Source organism: Myiozetetes cayanensis, unplaced genomic scaffold (assembly GCF_022539395.1).
Source record: "Myiozetetes cayanensis isolate MyiCay16 unplaced genomic scaffold, myiCay2020 scf3, whole genome shotgun sequence".
Taxonomy (NCBI): domain Eukaryota; kingdom Metazoa; phylum Chordata; class Aves; order Passeriformes; family Tyrannidae; genus Myiozetetes; species Myiozetetes cayanensis.
Genome location: NW_026087521.1, coordinates 47404257 through 47419100, shown reverse-complemented (window position 1 = coordinate 47419100; position 14844 = coordinate 47404257). Strand labels below are relative to the sequence as shown.

General features: G+C 40.1%; 1 protein-coding gene across 3 annotated transcripts in view; it reads right to left on the bottom strand.

The window, feature by feature from the left end:
- Positions 1–3370: 3370 nt before the first annotated feature.
- The window catches only part of NR1H4 (nuclear receptor subfamily 1 group H member 4), a 37414-nt gene continuing 25940 nt past the window's right edge, over positions 3371–14844 (bottom strand). For all 3 annotated transcript variants that reach the window (XM_050324774.1, XM_050324776.1, XM_050324775.1), the window contains 4 exons: positions 14739–14838; positions 13326–13472; positions 5346–5459; positions 3371–4031 (listed from right to left, as the gene is read on the bottom strand). In XM_050324774.1, coding sequence (XP_050180731.1) covers positions 3793–4031; positions 5346–5459; positions 13326–13472; positions 14739–14838 — 600 coding nt within the window. In that variant the 3' untranslated portion in view covers positions 3371–3792. The remainder of the gene's footprint in view (positions 4032–5345; positions 5460–13325; positions 13473–14738; positions 14839–14844) is intronic.

Genomic DNA, 14844 nt, shown 5'->3' with positions numbered 1-14844 from the left:
ATCAATTTCTACACATCAGTTTTATCAACTGGCCTTCATTCAACAGGAATTTGGTGTTCAGGGATCCCAGTTTGTGTAAGAAAAGACCTCAGAATGAAAATACACTGTAATATGTCCCCCATGTAGCTTCAGGCAATGCCATTCCCATGCCAGCTGATATCCCCAAGGTCCCTTGGAACAAAAGAATGAATAAGCTCATCACAGCATAAACAATGCTTTTAATAATTCTTTCCCTTCCTCTTACTCTTCCTGGGCAGAAAATACTTTCTGTTGGTGTTTCTCCTCCCCATTTTTCCCTCCTTGCTTCACCCCTTAAAACAGGAAAAGAACAGAAAGCTCTCTACTTCTGCTGCCAATGGCTCTGTAGGGTGGAAGGATAGGAGAAATGTCACCTAGCCACACCTTACACCTGGATCAACACAGCAACACTGATTTACTGTGAGACGGGTGGTCAGCCCCAAATGATATATTGGGAAAGGCAAGCACTGCCTTCAGCTGGCAGACTGACAAACCTCCAGTGAAGGACCAGAGCTATGGATCAACATTAGCTAAGAGAGATGAGAAAAATATCCCTATCTATTGACATGTGGGGCACAGGGACAAGCATTTCTCAGGAAAAGGGGTGCAGACACACCCTGGACATGACCCACACAGCCTTGCAAGACCACAGTCTGCCTCTGCTTTCCAAAGAGATGCCTGGCACTTTGCCCTCAGGCAATCAGAAATAGCAAAGTCAGCAAATACTAAAGCACTTTATGCAAATACTTCAGGGTGCTAAACACATGCTCTTAGATGCTACATGAGATAGCCTGCTTAGTATCAGTTGTATCAGGATTTATAGATCATTCACTGGTGCCCAACCCAACAAGACATGCTACACTAATTATAACCCATTCTGTAGCACAAGATGAACCAAGTCCAAGTCTCATTTTACTTGACTGCACAGTTTACAAAGAAAGAAACAAACAAAAAAAACCACACCTCCATAGGAAGCTCCAACATTGATGAAGCAGCTATTCACCAGGTTAAAGTGGAACCTAAAGGGATTCACAGGCTCGTTAAAACACCTTGTGTTAACAGGCTCATTAAAAGAAACTTGGGTAGAAGCACTTTTACATCTTTACCCTATATTTAAGATATATAACACATCATCTTCTATTCCATCAACACCCAAAGGCAGTCACAACAGACTAACCCAGAGCAGCTGGAAACTGTAGATTAGTCTTGACAGTACCTACTGAAACACATGTTTCTAAACACATTGAAATGAAAGAAGCTGTCATTTCAGTATCTGTTGAAACCTACTACAGGATAGTCAAGATTTTATTTGGTACACATATCCTTACATGCAGAAGAAAAGAAGTAGGCACAAGAGATCTACTGAGTGGAGTGCTATTCCCTCCTCACTACAGCAATTACAGAGACTTTTTGTTGCATTACTGAGTCAGCAGCAGCTCTGCTTCCCTGGGGAGGCCTTAGAGCCATGAAAGAGAAAGAACCAGACTAGTCAGTCCAAGGTGATGGGCTTTAAGGTGGCAACCAGCTCCTTACATTCAGGCACGCTGATTGCTGTCCTCAGGGACTGCCTTTCCGCACCTCTCCCTGAAGTGAGTGAGCATGCAGTGAATACACTCTTTCCTTCCAAATGGCAACAGAGGCCCTGGGTACACCTGTCAGAGCACAGAAACCCACTTGAAATCAGGGAGGAGTACTTCATCTTAACAGCTGTCATCTCCGCAGGAGACATGCAGACGGCTCCTTTACCACAGGAGCATCCAGACTGGCGAGAGGCTCGTTAACCCATTCCCACCCCACACTTCTGCCAGCAAAGCAACATTGGAGGGGATCACTGCTCTGTGCCCATACAGCAGACTGCTGGCTGGCGACAGTCAGGAGGAGTTTATTATGACTTAAATATAAAATCCTGTCTTATTATGAAAGATCCACCCAGTACAATTTCAAATCCATAGGCCAGTTATGCCTTATAGATCCTAAAGGAATATATGTACTTTTTTCTATGGCTTGATCTGACACTATGCCAAAGGTGACACACAGCATCCCTGGAACACGGCCAGCTTTTGGTCAAAGAGAGGAGCCAGACGCTTTTCGGCTTATTAAGCAATATGAATGAGTGTTTTAGCCAAGAGCACTGGGGCAAACTTCCTACAGAAACAGCACTGCATCCTCAAACGCCTGCATGGGACACGGGAGAGACTGGTTTGAAGGCTGTTATGCAAATACTCTCCCCTCTCCCCTCCCCAGGGTAAGTTTCACGGCGCTTCCCTTCTGACATCCATGCCGGAGACGCCGGGTTGGAGCTGCTCCCCTGGACGGGTGACCCGGCTCAGTCCAACACTGGACTCTGTCCGCGCTGCTCGGGGTCCCCGACACGCTCAGCGAGTTTCCAGGGCTGCCCCTACAGACAGGTGGGACTCACCGAGCGCCGCCGCCCTGGAGCTGCGCGCCCGAGGCAAGGACGCGAGCGGGACCCTGGTACGGCGCTACGGCCGGACCCGCCGCGGCTCAGGCGCTCCGCGCCTTCCACGCTATCCTATGCTATACAGCCCAGTCCAGTCCAGTCCAGTCCAGTCCAGTCGTCCCGTCCCGTCCCGTCCCGTCCCGGTACTCACCGGCCCCGCCGCGCTGCCGCTCCCGCACACCGGGACCGGGATGGCCCCGCCCGCCCGCGCCGCGCCGGCCGCGCCTTTCGAAAGCGCCAATCAGCGCCCCGGGGCGGGCCCAGCCCGGCCCACCTGTGCCGGCACCGCCGCTCCGCCCCCGTCCCGGGACACGGCCTGGGGACACGGCCCGGGGCCACAGCGCTGCTTCCCGGGGACCGCCGCGGCGGGCTCGGACAGCGGGGTGGGAGCAGGGAGCCGGCCACCTGCCCGCAGAGCAGCCGAGAGCCCACGGGGCCCTTTGGCAGCCGGCGCGCTGCTCCCACCGCCGGCGGCGCGGGGCTCGGCACATCTCTGCTGATGAGCCATCCGGACCCGGGGCCCTGGGAGCGGACCCGGGCACAAGGAAAACAATCACCCTGCCTGCAGCCCCTGTTGGCGTCAGGGAACCTCGCACACCATCCAGACGCATTCACGTGTTCCAGGGATGTTGCTGATGGTATTTTTCAGAGCCATTAAGCACCAACAATCGAAGTCATAAAGCAAAATAACTTGTGACACACTTTCACAAAGTATAGATACTGTATAATTTTTACTTTGAAAGAGTAATACAAATGAAGTTACATATTATATCATGAAAAGGGGTTTTGTTTTTGTGTGACTTTTCTCCATTTCGTAGTGTTTCTGCTTGTGAAGAAATAACATCTTGCACACCTTATATGAACACATTTCACAGCTGAACAGCAAATGACTGACATTAACCATTTCATATGGTTTATTACTGTAAATATCTGGAATATATTTTTTAACAGAGGCAAAGCACAAAATAAGCACTGCAATGAAAAAATATCAATGGAAACTTGCATTTCCCCATTTCTCTAGAGGAACTGTAACTCCAATCAGCTTAATACCAGGAGGAATTAACTATGTTCCTCTGAGGAGCTGGGGGCCTCTTTCTGATCAGACAGTATAAATACAGAAAAAGTTATACTCACATGTGAAGATCTGATAGCTATACAATATTCTGTGCATAGTGAACAAAATGACTTATATGAATCCATGTCTATAAAAATGCAGTAAAGAAAATACAATGCACTGTGGCATGCTTTTCTATGAAAGTAAATGTTATGTGGTCCTTTAAAAAGATATTTCTCCTAAAATAAAAAAGTATCCATCACTGCACATCCCAGATCTCACAGAGAAGAGGTGTGAATTTGTGATCGTTCACTCTCCATGACATCAGCATCTCTGCGTGATGATGGTTAAATGTCCGTAATTCTGTGAGACGACCCAGAAGACATGCAAAGTGTTGAGGGTTGTCTGGGTGGTGAAGTTTGCAGAATTTTTGTAGAATATCCAGCAGTGGTTCTTGAAGCCTTTCCACAGAATCTCTGTCCTTTATGTATTGTCGATCTGGTTATGGTTTTAAAAGGAAAGAAGTAATTAGCAAATATATGCTATGATAGATTGAAATTATTTACACTGATAATATAAAAATAATCAAGTATTTACACTGGCCACTGATGTTCACATCTACCAAGAATATTTATTTTCAAATTAAGAGGAAATAAAAATGGTTAACATTGTATTTTTACATTAGGGTTTTCATGTAAACTTCCCACTTCTGGCTAGGGAAAATTTTAACTTTCTCAAAAACCAAAGTGTTTTAACTCTGCAATGTTTCACTGGAGTTTTATCATCATCTTCCCATGTGGTTCTGTACCAGAGTATGTCTTGTGATGCATTGCAACAACTGAGCAACACAGCATAGGTTCTTGGAGATGTAGTAGTCCTGGGGAATTTGGCCAGTACAGAGAGGCTACAAGCAGGTCACCAGGGCAAAATCAAACATCTTCCTCCTCAGATGAAATTTCTTTGTTAGAAAATACTTGTCCTTTTATTTTGTTCATATGGAAGTATGTGATTGGATACTTGGAGAGGGAGGAAAAGAGGAGGATGGGGGTTTTGTCACTGAAATTTTAGATGAAAAAAAATTTTCTGAGACACACTGATTCAGAGAGTGATAGAAATGCTTCACCTTCCCATCTTCCATGAAACCTGATTTGGAAACCTCAGTGTCTGTCTTTTACCCTGACAGGCAAGCTTCTCTTCTCCCATTCTTATGATACTCTGTTTGAAGCACTATACAATTTCTCCATATTTTGTAGGTAGAGGTTGTTAGCTTTGTGTCATCAAAGAATTAGATTTCATGGCAAAGCATGTAATGAGGGCTGAGATGCTATTGGGCCAGTACTTCCACAAGGTCTATTTTCAACAATTTAGTTGTCAGGAGGGCAACTTGCTACTGTACTTCTGCTCTTGGCATCTGGTGTTTGTCCAATAAAGGATGAAGACCTTCATTACCATATTCTGTTCTAAGTTATAGGGTTTCCCAATTTCCCCCTAAAAAATTTGACATTCCACAATTTTCAGTAGTGATGTGCATGTAACCACATGGGATTTTCTGAAGGAAGAAACCTGTTGTGCTAAGGAGTGAAGAGACACCAGTAATTTTTTTAAGCAGTGCATTTAACCAATCTTTTCCTTGTATACAAAACCAAATGATGTAGCAGGACATTTGGTCTTCAGACTTGTGTACTTGTTTTCTGGTTTAACAACTGAATATACTGAATAAGCATATATGCTCACTCCATGTAGAATGTAAGGTCACACTCTGCATGCTTTCTTTCCAGAATCACAAATATTTAATTCCAGATGAGAAGTTACCTGGAGACAGGATAACTATGGCTGTGAGCAGTGCATATTCTTCCTGTGTCATCTTCAGCTCTCCAATGCTTTTATAAAAATTAAACATGGGAGTTATGAATTCATCTGAAATACCTGTGGGAGGGAAAAGAAAGTTATAGTATTTCTTAATCATTAAAACAACCTAGTTTATTGCTACATAGCAATTATTTTATATTTCACATTGATTGTCTTAGTGGGAGAAATTTACTACACAAATCAGGCCTGATGCAAGACAGTTACAAAAGTGTGAGCACTTCCTTGTTTTCCAGAGCAGACTAGACATAGGCAAGCACTGATAATTCCTTTTTGCATGGCTTCAAAGTCTTTCAGATAATTCATTTTCCTCTGCAGGTATGTCCATCTGGCTCTTCAGGACAAGTCTCATACGTGGTTTCCTCATCATCTGCTGATATTCTAGTTGCCTCCTCTTTGCAAAGCAGTCACCATGTTCCCTGTCTCTGCATTAGTAATGTGGAAATCTCTCAGGGCATATGGTTTAACTCCAGCCAAACTCTACTCTACAGCTAACTGCCTCAGGCAGTTGCTTCAGTCATCTCCACAAAGACACTTAATTACTCCTTTTATGTAGCATGAAACTTTAGTTAGGTCTAGGATTACCTGTAGTCCACGATCAATTTGCTTGCAACTACTACTACTTTAAAGCATAAAATAGTGCATTATAAAATTTAGAGCCATAAATAACTAAAATCCAGCCAAATTTAAGGATGGGATCATAAGATTCTCTCACCATTAGCAAACCCCTTTGGGGTTACCCAACTGCGGCATGTCAATGGGGCTTCCTCTTACTGACTTTGTCATCAGGTCACAGTGTTCTTACTTAGCCTTAAATTAGAGATGTACTCCATTCTGCTCTTTGGTGTAAAAGAGAAGTAGATCCTGTGACACCAAAATTATTTTTTTTTAAATGATGTGTGAGTCACTCAGAGCAGACACTAGATTATTGACAGCAGCTGCTTGCAACTTTGAAATGGTGGCACTGATAAAATGTAGACATCCAAAAAAAAAAAAAGGCTTTTGGCCTTCCTTGGCTGAAAGGATGGAAACCTCCTCTGTTGCCATAGATGAGTGTCATAGGATCTCTTGAAGTTTTACTCTTATTTTTGAGCTGTTCTAGGAGAAGTCTTTATAACTTGGTGTGGGAATCACATGAAATAATGCAGTTTTGAGTGCTGAATTGTCGTGAATACAACACAAAGCTATAGTCCAGGATTGGTGAGGTTTTGGAGTGCCTCCAATAGGGGAAATACAAAATGAAACTCGCCAGGTGGAACTCAGACAAAGGAAACTTGAAGTCACTTGACTTAAACATGAAACAGTCACATTTTGCTGTGACAGTAAATTTACTTCATCCAGTGGAATAGTTATGTGTCCCAACAGTGAAAGAATGGTCTTGCAGGGTGTGGTTTATTTCATAGCTGAGTCATGTGTTTAAACACATGACATAGCAACCTATGTTCACTTCAGATTACAAGCCACAAATCTTGTTTTTGTAACAAGTTCAACACTACTGAGTCTAAGTTAATTAAGCAGATATATATGATGCAGGTCAGCTCGTCCTGTAGAAGTTAGTAACACAGCTGCAGCTTTTTACAGAGCAAACAATAGTCACAGATTTTAATGTTCTACGAGGATTATGTTGTTAGTCATCAGCACTAATTATTTCAAATTTTGAACACTTGCTCTTGCTAACTTTTGGGGAACCACTTGTCTCTCTCCTGGGCAGTTTTAAATGCCAAAGTTCCTTACAATATATGAGTAAAACATACCTACAGCACACCGAAGTCTTAAAGTTTGCATGAAACTAGAAACAGGAAAAAAAGCTGAACCTTAAAGCAGAGCAAATTAATTCCTTTCATGGAAGTTAATAACTCAGCAGTGACATGAGAAAAGTCCAAGACAAACTTGATATTTTTAGAAGTCTTTGTGCAAGGTATTGTGCTGCTGGGCACAGTCATCTTGGCAGCAGACAAGAAATGGGAGGAAATGGGCTGTGACTAAGACTCCCATCATTTGTTTCTCATACTCATAATTTGTTTCTTTCTCTCTTTTTTTTTTTTTTTAGGTCAGGTTAGCTTTCAGCTGGATGAATTTATTGTTTTGCTGACCACAAACTCCTGAAGTCCTGCTGTCAATACAGCAGAAGTAGGGTGAAAATGATGCTGGGGAACAAAGTGAGGAATAATTAATTCAGGTCCTCACTGGTCCAAACGCTGCATAAGCATGTAGTAAAACAATCCCTAACCCACAAAGCTTATAAGCTAACACTAAGAAACTAAAGTATGGATGAGTGAATTAAAAAATGAGCATAGGTGTGGAAGCAAATGAAATTATGGCAGAGAACTTCTCTGCATTACTTTACTACAAACAGAGAAATGAAACAAAGCAGAAGAGATGAAAGGGGGTAGAAAGTGGTGTTTCAGCAATGCAACTGATTTACCTTTAGACTTTTACTAAAGAGAACAGAATGTTGAAATCTTTAAACCGATATATGTCACAAGACAGTTATTAGCAAAACCATGCAAAATGAACAATTTTGAGACTAGGATAATGGAATTTTTTATTAGTTACTAGTTTTGCCATCATCCCATCTGTGCTAGAGTTTCCCTGCTGTTTCATCATCCCATTTGCACGTTATGCAAATTGCTCTTCCATCACAAGAGGGGGCTGTTTTCTATGTGATTGAAAATGCTTCTGTTTGGATTTAATAAGCTCCAAGAGAGAAAAAAAAAAAAAAAAAAAAAAAAAGCAGGAAGCACAGGAAACAGATGTTTATAGTTCTTACTTTTTTTTTCTTAGCTACTGTACAAGATGTTGTCACTTCAATTTAAATTATCAGAACAAGAATTAAAGGTGATTTGATGCTTGTAATGGGAAACACTAAAAAAGAAATAAATTACATGACTTTCCCAGTGCCATTGTTATAAGTTATACCCCAAAAGTGAGAAAAAAGTTAAAATAAATAAAGTTATATTTCTGGCCTCAATAAAAATAGAAAAGTTAGTTCCAACTAACCCTCTTTATTTAGATCAGCCAAGAGCCCTGCACTGTACTATGTCAGGCAGGCAGAGCTTCCTGGTCAGTGCTAATAGTGCATCTTTCCTAATGGTTTTTTCAGAAAGCTTTCAAAACCTTGTTTCATGCAGCATTACAGCAACAAGAACATGCTCCTCCTTCACGGGTCCTTGGGCAGCATTCTGAATTGCACAGATTTCTGCCTGACTACCAGCCCAGCTCAATCATCTGCACAAGATACTGCGGGTCATTTGATTGATTTCTCTATGTTAATGCAGGACTGGCTGTAAACCCAAGTGTAGTCAATCGGAAATATGAGCTTTACCAAATACAGTCTTACAGCGTTAGATTAGAGCAGATTTAAACCCATAAACATTATTCATTGAGCACCCCTTACCTAGGTAATTTCATCCCCATCTGCAGGTTAAGACACAACTTTGCTTTAGACCTTGCCTTTTTTAGAGTTCTGTTGCTATGATTTCTCTATAAAGGTAAGATGACTGATGTTTTCATAAGGTTTGCAGTTTCAGGCCATAAATAATTATCTGTTTAATGTAATCCTGGAATAGGTGTTTTTAGTATGATATCAAGTCAGTATTGCCAGCTTTTTGAAACAGTATTCTCACTTCTATCTTGTCTGTTTGGTAAAACTGAATAATTAATCTACTGCAAGAAAGCTTGAAAGTAAATACTAATTAACAGTAACTAGCACTGTGTTATTAATATAGATAAAGAGAGATTTTTTCTTGATAAACATGGAGGTGGCCATGGATATGAAACCAAGGGTATATTAGTAGCTGCTTCATGCAAATAAAATATTTTAATTACTTGCAAACTTACGTTTTATCTTGCATGGTATTTTATCTGCCGGAACTACTTTCCATGCTGCTTATGAGCTCTCCCTTCTGAACTATTCATATGTATCAGTGACCCTTTAAACACTGACCAAATTCAACCCATTGATGCCAAATAGGGGGAAATCTAGATGGTAGAGAGGACATACTGAAGCATGGGCACATGACCTCTCCTCTGTCTGTCACCATTTTGTAGGATTTAAATGGCTAACTTAAATGAGATGTTAGCATGTGTCAAGGAGAACTCACAATCAAGATAGCAAAACTCCATCTCCTTTAAAGCAATCCATAGGACTTCTGTGAAGTCAGCATTGCAAGCAAAGAAACTTTACTTAGAAAAAGACCCCAACCAAACCTGTAAGGAGAGTGCAAATGACATTGTCACATACCATCTTTTGGCAGTATCCTGAGTGCCTGCAGTCAGGAGACAAATTTCGTCTGGCACAGAGCAGCAGCATCTGCACTGCCTTGAGCTTGTCTTTGCAGGTAGAGTCTAAATAAGTTTTTGGCCTGGAGAAGCATGCTTACACAGAAGAAAAGAGACTGGGTCCCTGTGATCTGTTCTTGTTTTCATGGGTGTAAGTCTAGTCTGCAGATATAATTTAAATACTTTCAGCAACTTTATTTGTAATTCAGGAACATAGCACTGCTAACTCAGTGTGGTAGATTATGCAGGAGAGGTATGCGAACAGAAAAATCTCTTTCCTGTATTCTGCAATTAAAACTGGTCCTAACTTCTAAATGTTTCAGGCAGTATGCCAGTTTTGAGTCAAGTCACAGGAGGGTGTCTCTTTCCATGAGGATGCACATGACTGTTTCAAGGGTTAGACACTTTGGCCTTAGCAGTGAAGATAATTTCGTTTTGTTTCTCTGCACAAACCCCAGTACAATGGGGGTTTGAAACACCATTACTCACTGCCAATAACCAAATCATAAAAGCCAAAGACAGTGGAAGTGATTATTTATCCATTGTTCTGATAGCAAATTTTGCCTTTGGTTGCAGGAATCTCTTGTCCAAATTAACAGGAACTTTGTATCCCCCATTCAATGGTTTGAAAGTGTAGCTAATTTTTTTTTTCCTTGGATCTGACTGTACTTCAGCACCTGTAACCCATCCAGGAAGAGAACAGTGTATTTCACAACGTCAGATGTCCTACTGCCAACCTAAAATTTGTGTCCAGATTTTTCCATTTCTGTTAATATCAGATAGTATTTATTTCCCAGTACTCAAATTTGTAGAACAAGTCTGTAGAATAAAATGATGAAATAAAAATCCATGTCTGTTCCACTGAAAGCTGTTATCCTTAGGAAAACAAACTACAAATGCTCACTGAGAAAAAAAAAGTCAGTATCTCAGCACTGATTTTAAAAAATACTGTAATGCTCAATAATGGGGAGAATTTACTTTCAAAATAACAGAAAAAACCTAAGCATTAAATTACTAAAATGTCAGCCGTTCACAGACAGAGTCAATCACAATGTGGTGTATGCATAATGAAGCATCTATTAAGATAAATGGCACAAATTCTCAATAATATTAAATAAAATGTCTGTATTTCTCATAAAGTTTCAATATTAGAGTGAATAGGAGAGGATTTCAGTCACAGGAACAGCTAATGTAATAATTTCCATAACAGCTTATGGAGAAAGACCATCAGGGCACAAAGACAGTCTCTGAGATGCAACAGGACTTGAGCAATATGCACAAGCTAAGAAATAAAAATACACCTCATCAGCATGAGAATGAAAGTGAACGCTGATAATGCTCAAAGGTCATCACCACCAGATCTCTGACTTCGTTATCAGAAAAAAACCCAACAAACCATTCAATACAATCAAACTGGGGAAGGTATAAATATTAATAGAGAAGAGCAGCTTCAAAGTGGACTTGGTGGCAGGTGACAGATATCTGGACAGTTAGTGACTTTTAGGCAGGATCACCACCACCCTCCCTGATTTTATGGATAGAAGCATCAAGGCTTCACAATAGGACTTATGTGATATTCAGGCATTTGTCTGCACCTAAAAATATGCAGACAGAAGTTCTGACTAATAGCAATATTTTGTGGCTGCTGGTGTGACAGAGTTTAGAATCTCACTAGGAGCCATGAATAATCTTGATACTGTTTCTTCATTTTTTACCTATCAACTTACTTTTTAAACTCTCAGTCAACCCTCCCTGAATTTCTTCTGCTGCTCTCTGTTTTCTTTATAGGTTTCAGTTTGCTGCATTTAGTCTTTTTTTTTTTTTTTTTCCAGTGAGGTTTTTGTAAAAAAAGGTGTTTAATCTCTTCTGGTAGTCTTATATCTTGGATGAGCCTATAACGTGATAATGGCAAGCTGCAACTTTTAGTAGTGTTTGTCCTTACTAGTTAAGGCCAGAAAAGACTGCTTACATTTCTACCCTGATGTACCCTGATGTCACATTTGGTACAGGTTACTATTCAACCGAGAGTCCTGATGTTGAGTCCCACGACATGCATATTCAATATTTTAATATATAATACTGAATGTTTTTGAAAGCCATATGTGTAAACAATGATAAGAGAAGAATTTGGATGCTTTTCTTTCATTTTATTTAAACTTGGAACACCTGAAAGTGATGAGGATTTAAGCCACAAAAATAGGCTGTTTCAGCAGTAGGTATCCTAAAACTTTTTTCTGAGCTTTATTTATTTAAATAGGTTTAGTACAGCAATTAAGTTAACAGTGCTACAAATGCAAAGATTTACAGGCTGCTTTTGTTGTTTACTGTCACAGCTCCATTATACACAGCCAAGGAAAATCTTCTAAAGTAGGCTTGAATTTGCACAGAGTGGAGAAATAAAATATGTGGAAAAGGGTATTTTGTTCTGTATTCTGGCTTTCAACAGAAAGAAAGAATGCAGTCAGCAGCAGTAAGCTGGATAATTCATTATCCTTCTGTAATACAGGGAAGGAGAAATTCTAGCAGTATTTCCTCTTATGTTTCCAACTTGAGCCTGGCTTCAGGGAAGATGTTTTAGAAAGCCTTTTCCAAGGGCAAAGAGAAACATATGCATGTATATACACATTAGAGAAGTTATTGTGTTTTATTTCTTGGGAACTATTCAGCCTAGGTTTTTGGTCTGATCCAGAATCCTTTTTTAATTTACCTTGGAGGGTTTTTGCCCCCTAGAAAAAAAACAATTGCAGGAAACCTTTCTTTGGAGCAAACAATACCACATTTCGCATTGTTCCATGTCTTGAAAATTTCTCTTACACAAAATGCTCTTTTTCAAATCTGCTTCATGACAGTTAAATAATACTAATGCAGAATGCAATGTAATATTCCAGCTAATTGTATTTTGATGTGAAGTGTTATCACTAAGTCTAATACAAACTTGCAAAAAATAATATTACATCTTATCTGGATTCAGTAGTTGCAGAGAATTAACCAAATATTTTAAAATTATGAATAAGGAAAAATTATTGGTATGACATATTGGCTTATGTAATGGTCTGTATTAAGCATTTCCTCTGCTTCTTTTTTTTTAATGAACAGTTGATACCTTGAACAAGAAGGATGATACTCACTGTACAGATTAGAGAAGTTTTCAGTAATCATATAGCCATATGGACTGATTTCTCTAAGACCTATTTTTATCAAAAATTTAGGTTATAAACCAATAGAAATTTATCTTATTGAAGAGATTTAGATACCCTCAAATACAGTTTCCAGGAAATATATCTGACCTTCTTGACATATCTGCCTGGAGAACCTGGACAAGAAGCTCTTCATATCACTCTGGAAATCATCGTTTCCAGTCCATCAAACAAATATTCTTTCATGCCTTTGATTGGAGACATGCACTGCATTTATTTGATATAGCATTATTTATAATACTTGCAATGTATTGATAAAGAAACCTTTACCTGATGAGCTTTAGACTCAAGGCTGAGTTAGGTTTGTTCTAGTTAGTCTAAAGAACAACGTTCAAGTACATCTCTTTCAGTGCTAATAAACAATTTTACTAGCTTTCCAAGGGCCAAATACTGACAGAGAAGTGTAATGGTGTGGTTTGTTTTTTTCCTCGTTAAACAAGATACTCACCACTATTGCGAATTCTTTCTTCTAAAAGGACAGTATGTCCTGTGGGAAGTTTCCTACTGAAGATCTCAGCTGAACGGAGGAACATGGCTTCTACTGCTGAGCCTTTCAGCAAAGCAATCTGGTCTTCATGATCAAGAGTTTGGAAGCCTGGGGAGACATTAGAGATAAGTCAGGCAGCAATGGTAAAAGTTCCTGCTTCTTTCTGTCCTGGAATTCTTGCACATGAGGTGCCACTCATCTGCGTAACCTTGATGTTGGTGCCAGTAGGGTTGCCAAGTGCTGTGTAAATTGAAACCCAGATTTCAGAAAATGCCACATGTTTGAACTTCACTGAATTTTATGAGGATTACACATGTGTTTCAGTGTTCATGGTACTTTTAGAGGAGTGTGATAAGCAAAATCTAGTGGCGTAGCATAACCAATAGAATTTTGTCTAACTTTATCCTGCTTCCTAATACCTTCTTTCATGGTTCCACCAGAGCTCTCTATATGGCTTTCCCACTGCTGTGCTGCTTCCAGGCCTTTCCATGTTCTGAGGGCAAAAATCAGCATTTGAAGAATCTAATTTTAAACATTCCACCTTGCCTTTGGACTAATATACTATTTTACATGGAATCTTCCTGCTGTGTTTTAAATATTCATTTCTCTTTCAATTAAAAATCTCCTCTCTTCTTCATTTCCTGCAAGCCTGTATCCCAGTTAACATAAAAAAAATATAGTTACAACTGCAGTACTGGGCTTTAAAGCAAACCTGTGAGACACGGAGGAAGGACCGGGAAAATCATGGTTTTGTACAGCTAAGTGTTAAAATGTGCCTTCCTTAATTAAAGGGAATCTCTGCCATGTCCAGTGTTCAGTACAGAGGTAGCATCAACTTGGACGTTAAAAAATACTAGTGATAAACTCAGATTTTAAGTGCTTGTCATTAAAGCACCGTGCAAGGACCATAAATATTGGTGCCACCAACTTTTTGTGTGTGACTCACAATCCAGTGGATGTTATGGCCTAGAGGCAGTCGCTAGAAAGGCAGCAAAGAGTAGGAAGCAGAGTCTGGCAAGTGTTACCGGTAATTAGAAGCAGATTATTTGGCATTGCAACAATATATGAAAATAATTATATATATATAATTATGCGTCTCTCTAGAGACACAACCCCTTCTCTGAGCGTTTTGTGTGTCAATAGGTAAAGAGTGCTACATCACAGAGTGGCAGAGTTTGAATTATTCAGCATATTGTTCTTCTGAGCACAAAGCACCTTTTCCTTGGACAGTGTGTGAAAAATCTGGAGGAATAGGAAGCATTTTCATATGGTCTTCAAAATATTGCCAATATTGCCAATACACAATTGCCAAAGGGCAACTGGAAGGCATGTAAACTTTGCAATAAAAAATTTGCCCCAACGTGCTGGATATACCTGGTAGTTTTTTTGTGAATTCCACAAGAACCTGCACATGACTGGTAGCCATTTCTGTTAAAATCAGAAAATTTCCTTCAGCACTGAATTCCTCGTTTAACTGTTA